The sequence below is a fragment of the Glycine max genome, chromosome 1 (assembly GCF_000004515.6).
Source record: "Glycine max cultivar Williams 82 chromosome 1, Glycine_max_v4.0, whole genome shotgun sequence".
In the NCBI taxonomy this organism is placed as follows: domain Eukaryota; kingdom Viridiplantae; phylum Streptophyta; class Magnoliopsida; order Fabales; family Fabaceae; genus Glycine; species Glycine max.
Window position 1 is genome coordinate 41,344,750 of NC_016088.4, and position 11,883 is coordinate 41,356,632.

Below are 11,883 nucleotides of genomic sequence, written 5' to 3' on the forward strand. Positions count from 1 at the left end.
GCATGCAATACTAATGGAGAATAAAATGAAATTTTATATAACACTTAAATATATTTTTATTCTTAATTAATATTCGATCTAATTTTTGTGGTTGTTTTTTTTAATAAAATTTTTGTTTTATGTGGGGCTTTTTAACAAAATAACACTCTTATTGTTTGTCCTTGATCTTTTGTTTTAACACTGATAAATTAAAAAAATTTGTGTTTATTGTTTAATAAATTAACAAATTTTATTTTAGTACAACAAATAAAAAATATTTATTACAAAATAAATACAAAATATACTAATTTATTGGTATTAAAAATAAGTATTAAGGACAATAATAAAATTGTTTTATTAGAAACTCATAACAGAACAAAAAATTTATTAAAAAATAAATATAAAATTAGATATTTATTAGGGATAAAAATATATTTAAATTAATTATGAATGCTACATTTAATTGGCTGAGAAATTGGCTGAGAAATGACATGTCAAAAGATTTTGAGCTAGAATTTTTTTTAGGGAAGATCTTCACTTTATATATATATATATATATATATATATATATATATATATATATATATATATATATATATATATATTAAGATTTAGAGGTGGACATTTATAAATTTTTAAATATATATATATAGAGAGAAAGAACAAGACCTTTTAGAGAGAATTTGGAAAATGAAAAGTTTCTTATTCAGGAGAATGTGGTGTTACATAGGCTTTGTAAATCATCTATATTTATATATTATTGACAGATTGAGTGGACTGGAGATTATTTCCTTAGATTATAGTGAGCTTTGAAATTTTATTGACACTACTGGTCCTATATATATAAAAAATAATTACTAAATTCATCAAAACTAATTAAAGTAGTTAAATTGATTAATTTGTTATAAATTTTAATTTTATTTTAAAACTATCCACGACATTAAAATTAAAAAAATATTACCTTTTGTTTGTTATATATCACATTAGAGGTAATAATATCCATGGACACTAAATGTATATGCATGGTATTATTTCCTAAATAAATATCATTATTTCCAACAAACCTTTATTCCAATATGATTATTTTGGTTGAGAAGAAGAACAAGGGATGATAATTTTGCACCGATTACAGGGCTTTAAACAAAATTACATTGTCCAACAAGTTTCCAATTTTTGCAATAGATGAATTATTAGATAAACTAGAAGCTACCATTTTTACTAAGCCAGACCTAAAATCTAGATATTGCAATTCTCTCATACTCCAATAGAATTATAATTTCAAACAGAGTATAATTTCTCGAAGTATTTTGACTAGGCATTGAACAGATGAAAATTTTCAAAACTTTTATGTATTACTTTCTAACTCATTTTTACTATGCAAATTAATACACAGGAAGAGGAATCCCAAAAATTTGTTTATTTATTTTAAATGTAAATAAATAACAAAGTTGAACTTCAACTTTCTTTTAAAAAATACTGAGATTGCAACGCCTAACTACCCACCTCTCAAAGCTCGAGTTCAACCACTCCAACCCTAGATGAGGCTCGAAATGCTCATTTAGAGCTAACAAATCACAGTCATATACATCCTCAAATGATTTCTGAAGAGTATGAGTTACAGGTCCAACTTGCAGGAGATACAAGGATGACACAATGGTTCGGGAATGGTGATTGATCCCCTAACTGACATTTCTAACAAAACTAACATATTAACATTTGCCGATAAAGAAAAAAGGTCAAACTTACATAGGTTCTAATTAGGATTTGGAAGTATTGATTCGTTGGTCCAACCTACCAAATTGTGAAATTTTTTGGGAGTGACAAGCATTTTCTTACCTTCCACCTTGAAGACAAGGTGGCACACTGGCACCAGAGTCCATAGCAGGATAAATAGGACAGGGAACATGGAATCAGATCAAAATGGGTCTTAACTCGATGTAACAATATATGCCTTATGTAATATATAATATACTAATGGTTGGTTAGTTAGAGAGGAGCAACATAAAAATGAGAGAAACTAGAATGTGGTATCTTAGAGAGAGAACCGATTGGAGGATTTGGAGAGCCTAGGCTTTTTAAACACCTGATTATCACCGGATTCTTTCTTCCCTAACATAGTAGAATATCACATTGGTATCTTCTGGGAATTTAAGGTTTTATAATCAATAAAATACTCCATTCTTTTTTATCTTTTCTGATCCAGTTACATTAGAATGTTAGAAACAAGAGGATGTAATAAAAGTAAAATCTTAATGTATATTTGTCGAATATGATTTATAATTGTGATTAATTGTTTAAGTAGTTGTTAACCAAATTCTACTTATCCAGCTTCATATTCTATGCATATAAACTGTGGTGGAAATCTTGTAACTGATGGAAAGAAGACATATGATGATGACACGGGTGAGACTACTGGACCAGCAAGCTTTCATAATGACCGTGGAAAAAACTGGGCACTTATCAACAATGGTCATTTCTTTGATACCGACCGCTTAAACTACTATAATGTGACTAATTCAACTAAGCTTGTAATGGAGAATGTTGAACTGTACATGAATGCACGTGTTTCTCCAACCTCTTTGACCTATTATGGATTTTGCTTGGGAAATGGAAACTACACAGTAAAACTCCATTTTGCAGAAATAATGTTTACTGATGATAAAACATATAGCAGTCTTGGAAGGCGTGTATTTGACATCTACATTCAGGTCCATATTTTTATCATTTTCCTAAGTTGGTCAACCACATGTTAAATTTTGATCAAATTTGGTAAAATTCTCTTTGGGAACTTCATGATACCAAATTCAAATACAACAACAACAACGACAACAACGCCTTATCCCACTAGGTGGGGATACCAAATTCAAATACTTCAGTATAATCTTTGACATAAACAAAATTTTCTCATAAGTTGTAATTAAGTTACTGAATGAAATGGTTCAGTCCTACAAATTTTTTACCACATTTCTCAACTAATTACCATCATATGTTTTTGTTTGAATTTCAATATTGCAGAGAAATTTGGTGGCTAAGGATTTCAATATTGCAAAAGAAGCAGGGGGCGTTGGTAAGGCAGTAATTAAAAATTTCACAGTTGTTGTGACTAGTAACGCCTTGGAGATTCGGTTATATTGGGCTGGGAAAGGAACCACTTCTATTCCATTTAGATCAATTTATGGTCCTCTTATATCAGCTATATCTGTTGATCCTAGTGAGTTGTACTTCTCTAGTTTTGTTTTCTGTTCTCATCTTTAGCTTCTAATCTAATTAAATCTTGCATAATAATCATGCAGACTTTATACCCCCATCAGAAAGTGGTAGTAGCAGCATATCCATAATAAGGGTTGTGGTTGCAGTTGTGGTTGCTGGAGCAATTATCATCTTGATATTTGGTATATTGTGGTGGAAGCGCTTTTTAGGATGGGAAAGATCAGTGGGCAGAGGTAATCACCATGAAGTGAATTAAATTAAATTAACCTGATTACCAACCTTTTGCATGAAACACCCGAGAACTGTTACACACACACACAAATATATATATACATTCATTTGTTTGTAGAACTTAGTGGTTCCCTATCAATTTAGTTGGCCTATTTTCTTATATATTTTGCTAACTCCCTTGACAAGTAACAGTGCTAGGATGGTGGATTCAATGAAGCCATTTGTTTTATTAATATAAGATATTTGTTTGCTTCTATTGGTAGAACTGAAGGGTTTAGAATCACAAACTAGTTTATTTACCCTACGACAAATCAAGGCAGCAACAAATAACTTTGACAAATCCTTGAAGATTGGAGAAGGTGGGTTTGGTCTTGTTTACAAGGTATATCCTCTTAAATCAACCACTTTTTCCTGAACATAATTGTTACTCATTTATGTTGGAGTTATTTAGAATAAAAAGGTTTTAGTATGTATATGGGCTTGACCCAATTCCTTGTATATGCTGAACCTAGTATTATAAATATGAGGGTAGCTACACATTGTAGAATATGCCTCTCTCTATCTTTCTCTCTCTCTTCCTTATCTCTTTCTACATAGTATCATACAGGTAGGGTTTAGCACCTCCTTCTACAGTATCTTTCTCTCTTTGTGGTGTTTTGGGGGCGTTCTGAGGTGTTTTTTGGGTAAAAAAAGAAAGTGTGGTTCGTTGCTGCGTAAGGATGTCTAACAGCGACGGAGGTGCCAAGGGGCCTACTGCGGAAATCATTACCACTTCCTGCAAACTCACCAATATCAAGCTTGATGGCGACAGTGAGAATTATGTGGAATGGAAGAATTTGGTTGAATTTAGTCTTGGTGGGATGACTAAGGAAGATTATCTAACAGAAACATGTCCAGATGGATCTAAGGCAGTGATGTGCAATACTAATCTTAGCCTTTCTCGTCAATTCCATTGATAAACAGACTCAATCTGTTATCACCCATTGTAATGCAGTGAAGGAGTTGTGGGATTTTTTAAAAAAATCATCTATGAAAAATTCAATAATTTGAATTGGACTTATACTCTTCTGCAAGAAATTTTCCACCCTAAACAGAATAAGCGGAAATCGACGGACTTCTTCTTAGAGTTCTAGAAGTACACTGAAGAATTGACTTTTCTCCTTGCTTGCAAATTTGTAGAGATGGTGACCCAACAGAAGAAGCTTATAGCTCTAAGGTTACTTTTTGGTCTTGATTCAAAGTTTGTGGTGGTTTGCTCTCAGATATTATCTAGTTGGCAGGTGGATACTTTTGAGGGCTCTCGCTCCACTCCTGAGGGTGATTCCCTTGATCGCTCTGCTCTAGCGGTTCAATCTGGAGGTCATGGCCATGGTCGTGGTGGACAAGTGACGTGCTATGGTTGTGAGTAAGTGAGTCACTATAGACACCAGTGTGCTCATTCCTCTCAGAATCAGCAGTACTCACAACCACAGGCTCATGCAGTGCCGCGGCCTGACATTGCCACTCAATCAGAGGAAAAACCTAGGTGGTTATGACTGATGACGAGTCATCTACACCTTCTTCTACTTCTTCTTCTTCAACCACATTTGTCCTACACCTTCATCTACTTCTTGACGTTGGATCATTGATTCTAGTGCCATAAATCATATAACAGGGGATTCAGGTATATGTTCTTCTTTCAATCCTTCTAGCATCCATTCTTTTGTTACACTTGTTCATGGGTCTAGTGTTCATGTTTAAGGGGACTAGGTGTACTACCCCAATTCCTACTTTTTAATTGTCTTCTATTTTGTACTTGCCCGAATTCTCGTGTAACCTCCTTTCCATTAGTCAGTTAACGCGATCGTTAAATTGTTCTATAACCTTTTTTCCCCAATTCTTATGTATTTTAGGATCTGCAGACCCAGAGGCTATTGGTAGAAGAAGAGTATCTAATGGACTGTACTTATTGGATGAAGGAGTTTCACATGCTTTTGCAGCTTCTACTATCCCCATGTTTCAGCCTCATTGTCAGCTAGTCATCCATCTTTAGGAGTTCTTAGAAAATTATGTCCACCATTAGAGTCTGTGGAGTCTATTTTGTGAGTCTCGTCAATTGGCTAAACATCATCAGTGTTTATTTGCCTTGTTTAAATAAAAGAGCTCATGCTCTCTTTGATATTGTTCATTCTGATGTATGGGGTTCATGCCCAGTTACTTCAAAGTTTGGTTATAAATATTTTGTTATATTTGATGAAATCTATATCTGAATTGTTCACCATATTTTGTCATTATTGTTCTAAAATTCATACTCAATTTGGTTGTCTTGTGCGTGTTCTTTGTAGCGATAATGCTAAAGAATACTTTTCTGAACCATTTCTCATTTTCATGAATGAAAATGGCATGTTGCATCAATCTTCTTTCATCCTCACTCCACAACAAAACGGGGTGGCTGAGCATACAAATCTTCACCTTATGAAGGTTTCGTGAGCCTTATTATTTGCAATGAAGGTTTCAAAATTATTTTTGGCAAATGCAATCCTTACTGCTGCATATTTAATTAATCGCATGCCATCTTCTATATTGAATGGTGTAATTCCTTACTCTATTCTCTTCCCCTCTCATTCTTTGTTACCCTTACCCCTAAAAATATTTGGTTGTACATGTTTTGTGTATGATGTTTATCCTCAAGAAACCAAGTTGGATCCAAAGTCATTGAAGTGTGCTCGTGGGTTATTCTAGGACCCAAAAGGGGTATCGCTGTTTCTCTCCAGATCTTGGTCAGTACCTTGATTTTGCAAATGTGTCTTTTGTTGAAGATCGTTCGTTTTTTGTTGAGTATTAGTCCTCTTTGTATGTGTATGAGTCAGATGATTTGTTCTTAAATCTCACTATTATCGACTCTGCTCCTCCAACTCATCTCGATACAGGTTTCCAGTTTTTTAAACAAACATATCCTTGCCATCCTAAATAGGTGTCACTTGAAGCTGAAGCCACATGTGAAGCTCCACCAGAGGATCTACCAATACCTCTTCCAACATCTGCAGATCCTCCTTCATACCTTGATTTCCCTATTGCACTTCGTAAAGGTAAACACACCTGTACACATACTTATCCTATTTCCTCACATATGTCTATTGCTCATTTGTCATCCACCTCAAAGTCCTTTGTTGCTACCTAGATTTTGTTTCTATCCCTAAATCTCTTTTAGATGCCCTTAGTCATGGTGGCTAGAGACAAGCAATGAAGGAGGAAATGATAGCTCTTGAGAAAAATTGAAACTTGGGATTTGATTTCTCTCCCTGCAAGGAAGAGGGATATTGGTTGCAAGTGGGTTTATACTATCAAAATGGATTCTAATGGGTCTGTGGCTCATTTAAAGGCTCGCATCATTGCCAAGGGGTATGCTCAAACTTATGGAGTTGATTTTACTAATACTTTTTCCCATGTTGCTAAGCTTAACTCTATTCGCATTCTTATCTCTCTTGCTGCTACATATCGTTAACCTTTATTTCAATTGGATGTGAAGAATGCTTTCTTGCTTGGTGACTTACATTAAGCGGTGTATATAGAGCAATCACCTGGGTTTGTTGCTTAGGGGGAGTTTGGCAAGGTGTGCCGCTTAAGGAAGTTGTTAAATGGCTTGATGCAATCACCTAGATCTTGGTTTGGGAGATTTAGTGGTGTGGTCCTTGCATTTGGACTGAAGCTGAGTCAAAGTGATCATACTGTATTTTATAAAAATACTAACCTTGGCAGCATCTTACTTGTGGTGTATGTTGATGATATTGTGATTACAAGAAGTGATAATAAAGGTACTGACAACTTGAAGAGTTTTCTTCAAACTCAGTTTCAGACTAAAGACTTGGGGGTCTTGAAGTACTTCTTAGGTATTGAGGTTATGTACTCGAAGAAGGGGATCCATATGGACCCAGGGTTTAAGCTGACTGTTGATGGAGTTCCATTCTCTGATCCACTGAGATGCAAACGAAAGGTGGAGAAGCTTAATTATCTTTGAATCACTAGGCCGGATATTTCCTTCCCAGTAAGTTTTGTTAGTCAATTCATGAGGTTCCTGACTAATACTCATTGGGAAGCATTTATCCACATAAAGTACTTGAAGAAAGCTTTAGGAAAGGGGATTGCGTATCAAGATCATGGGCACATATAGGAGGAAGCATTCTCTGATGCGGATCAGATTTGGTCTCATATGGACCGCAAATCTACCATATGAGCTACTGTGTATTTTTGGGAGGTAATTTAATCTCTTGGAAAAGTAAGAAGCAAGATGTGATGACCAAATCTAGTGTAGTGGCAGAATACAGGGCTATGGCCCAAATGACTTGTGAGTTGATATGGGTGAAACAAATTTTGGAGAAGATAGGATTTGCTAATACCTATCCTATGACATTGTAGTGTGACAATGAAGCTGCCACACATATCGAATCAAATCCAATCTATCATGAAAGAATGAAGCATATTGAGGTAGATTGTCACTTAATCCTAGAGAAGGTTCAACAAAACCTTATATGTACCTCTTATGTCAAGACAGGAGATCAACTAGCAAATGTGCTTACAAAAGCTTTGAATGGGGTGCGTAGTGATTTTATTTGTAACAAGTTGGGCATGATTAACATCTATGCTCCAGCTTAAGGGGGAGAGTTAGAGTCATTTATGTTAGAGCTGTTTAGAATAAAAGGGTTTTAGTATGTATATGGGCTTGGCCCAAGTGCTTGTATATGCTTAACCTAGTATTATATATATGAGGGTAGCTACACATTGTAGAGCACACAATCATAGTTTACTCATATGCTCTATCTCTTTCTCTCTTCCTTATCTCTTTCTACAATAATGAATGAAATATTGTACTTGTGTTAATGTTTAATGTAATACTATTTTTCACCTGTATAAAATTTTAGGGTGTACTATCGGATGGCACTGTAGTAGCAGTTAAGCAGCTTTCTACTAGGTCAAGGCAAGGGAGTCGGGAATTTGTAAATGAGATAGGCCTGATTTCTGCTTTGCAACACCCTTGTTTAGTTAAGCTCTACGGCTGTTGTATGGAAGAGGATCAATTGTTACTGATTTATGAATACATGGAAAACAATAGTCTTGCTCATGCTTTATTTGGTAATATTTTTTCTCTACTTTCAAGTCTCATTTATGTTTCTGTAATAATGAACCCTATCTTATTCATGTAACTTACATTTATATGTTGTTTAATTTCCATATAAGCCAAAAATGATGACTCTGAGAAATGTCAATTGAGATTGGATTGGCAAACAAGGCATAGGATTTGTGTTGGTATCGCTAAAGGTTTGGCTTACCTTCATGAAGAGTCCAAACTGAAGATTGTTCATAGGGACATCAAGGCCAATAATGTGTTGCTGGATAAAGATCTCAACCCCAAGATATCTGATTTTGGATTGGCAAAGCTTAATGATGAGGACAAAACCCATTTGAGCACCAGAATAGCTGGCACTTAGTGAGTTTCCATACATTTCCTTTTTTACCATTTTGCATTGATCATTACTGAGCTATATGTTGGATCCATTATCATACTATATTATAATTTCGCCAAGCTTGATGATGGGGATAAAACCCATTTGAGCATTAAAATAGCTGACACTTAGTGAGTTCCCATACATTTCCTTTTTACCATTTTGCATTGATCATTATTGAGGTATATGTTAGACACGTACATTATCATAATATAATAATAATCAAGAAAAACAATAGACATCATGTATTGAAATACCTCATGATCAAATTTAAATTGAACTTACACTAGTTTATGATTGAAAAATGTACTGTAATTGGTGAATTTTCAATATTGTAGTGGGTACATTGCTCCTGAGTATGCAATGCATGGTTATTTGACGGACAAAGCAGATGTTTATAGTTTTGGAATTGTTGCATTGGAAATTGTTAGTGGGATGAGCAACACCATTAGCCAGCCTACGGAAGAATGTTTCTCTCTCATTGATAGGGTAAATTATGCCTTATACTCTCTTGCCCTCTGCCAATCTGATTTTGAGAATATCTAGCATGGTGGTGTACATTCTGTATAAAACTATAAAATGAATTTCATTTATTGACACCTTACAAGGGAAATACACTATAGAGTTAATGTTTCTCAAATCTGCTGTAATGTCCAAATTGGAGATACCCAAGAATGCATCATCAATTCCTTGCATTTTGTAAAATTCTTGCGTCTTGTCCGGCAAATATGATGAATTAGCTATCTGCAAAAAAAGAAAAAAGACTTTTTCCACATTATATTTCCTACTTACCTATATATATTTGCACCTTAAATTTGAGGTCTTGTTTGATAACTATAATATCTAACAATTTTTTCTTTAACCAAGCCAAATGATATTTTGTGATTTAGCCAACCTCATCTTGTGAGATAAAGTTGTTGCTGCTGTTGTTGTTGTTGTCTGATTGTTTCAACTTTCAACTGTGAATTTAATTTGGAATCAAATGTTTGATTGTTTGCATTAATTTTACAATACTAGGTACATCTCTTGAAAGAAAACGGTAATCTAATGGAGATTGTGGATAAGAGGTTGGGTGAACACTTCAACAAAACGGAGGCAATGATGATGATCAATGTAGCCCTTTTATGCACCAAAGTCTCTCTAGCACTCAGGCCCACCATGTCTTTAGTGGTAAGCATGCTTGAAGGGAGAACACGTATTCAAGAGGTGGTGTTAGACAAAAGAGAGGTATTGGATGATGACAAATTTGAGATAATGCAACAGTATTATCAACACAGAGGAGATAACATAATTGAGTCTCAGAACCTAAGTGACCCTACGGGGGAATCTTCTAAACTTTTCGCTGATACAAGTTCTTCTGGTGAGCAAATTGAAAGTTAGAGAACTTATAGAAATGAACATCTTGTCGTTGCTCTATATATATTTAGTGTTTGGCACAACTTATTTTGCAAAAATGAAGATACGGTTCTTGTATCTAAATAAGTAAGGGTTTGAACAAGTTTGCATAACCAATTGTAATAGAATTTAATGAGTGGAAGAATACTTCGTTTTCAACGGTTGATTCTCTAACCATTAAGACCATGTATTTCCAAATAGATCCATGAAAATTTGTAAGAATAAATTTCTTATGTAGAATGAAAAATCAAGAATGCCTTTTTCCTGTGGTCCAAAACACGGAAATATGCTTGAGTGCCGCCAATGGGAGGATAGAGTTGTGCTAGTTTTGTAATCATGGGATTTTCTTTTTTTATTTTTTCAAGGAATATCCCTCACCGAGTGCAAGGTTTAATCTCATCATGGATACTGAAGGTAGAGGATAAGCCCCTTCCAACTAGGTTTGCTATATTAGAGTTGAGAGATCAATCTCCTAATCTCTTGTTATTTCTTTGTCTGGTGGTGAGGAAGGAAAGGGAGGGAATGAAAGTGAATGAGAAAAGAATAGAGAAATAGGATGGAAATAGATTTGTTCAGTAGAAGATAAAGAGAAAGAGTGAATGAGAAAAGAAAACAGAAGAGAAAAAGGGTGGAAATAGATTTGTTAGGTAGTAGAGAAATAGAGTAAAAATAGAAAAGGAATATTTGTATTAAAGTTGCCTAGTAAGTAATTAAAAAATAAAATTATTATTATTATTGTTTAAATATGTTTTTAGTCTTAATAAAATTAGTATGTTTTGATTTTGGTGCCTATACAAAAATTTCTTTGTTTTTCATGACTCTAAAATTTTAAATTAATATTTTTAGTCTATAAAATGAGCTTGATTTTTGTTGTAAAATGTTTTTCTTTGATTTTCAATTAAAAAATAAAAATCACTAATTTTTTCCATAAAGTTCATTTTAAGATAGAAGATAAATCACATTTATTCTGGGGATCTAGTTAATTTCTGGAAATATCACGTGCTTACGTTGTACCATAGCTAGCAGGTGTCACCTGGGATGATCATTTCACTTTCTGTTAAACACATGTAATTAACTCACTAAAAATATATTTAAATCTATTATTATTATTAGTATTATATAAGAAATAGAGCAACCTTAATCAATTATATGTAGGGGTGGGAATAGGTCAGGCCGGCCTACAGGGGTTTACGACCTGACCTACATAAAGTCTGGCATGTACTGACCTATTTAATTAAAAAGTTAGGCTCGGACTTTTTTAAAAGCCTATTAAATTAAATAGACTAGACTTATTAAAAAGCCTTATAAGCCTGATAGGCTGTTATATATATATATTATTTTTTGGGTATAATTAATTTTTTTTAAACTAGCAAATTTTGATTATACATTACTGCTCCATAACTTTCATTCCTATAATCAAGTAAGACTTTAATTACAATTTAGGTGTTAGTGATGTATCCCTTTATATTCCTCATTATTTTTATTGGCTTTCCTATTCCGGTTAACGTTTCCTTTTCCTTTAACTTTCTTGTTAAAAAGACTTTTAAAAAGGCTATCAGGTCAGGCTAGGCTTTTAAAAAGGTCAGGC

General features: G+C 34.0%; 1 protein-coding gene across 2 annotated transcripts in view; it reads left to right on the forward strand.

The window, feature by feature from the left end:
* The window catches only part of LOC100798947 (probable leucine-rich repeat receptor-like serine/threonine-protein kinase At3g14840), a 35,686-nt gene extending 25,232 nt beyond the window's left edge, over positions 1–10,454 (forward strand). For both annotated transcript variants that reach the window (XM_006574114.3, XM_014774681.2), the window contains 8 exons: positions 2,308–2,687; positions 2,995–3,190; positions 3,273–3,422; positions 3,684–3,802; positions 8,319–8,529; positions 8,635–8,884; positions 9,239–9,389; positions 9,918–10,454. In XM_006574114.3, the coding sequence (XP_006574177.1) occupies positions 2,308–2,687; positions 2,995–3,190; positions 3,273–3,422; positions 3,684–3,802; positions 8,319–8,529; positions 8,635–8,884; positions 9,239–9,389; positions 9,918–10,280 (1,820 nt within the window). In that variant the 3' untranslated portion in view covers positions 10,281–10,454. The remainder of the gene's footprint in view (positions 1–2,307; positions 2,688–2,994; positions 3,191–3,272; positions 3,423–3,683; positions 3,803–8,318; positions 8,530–8,634; positions 8,885–9,238; positions 9,390–9,917) is intronic.
* The last annotated feature ends 1,429 nt before the right edge of the window (positions 10,455–11,883 follow it).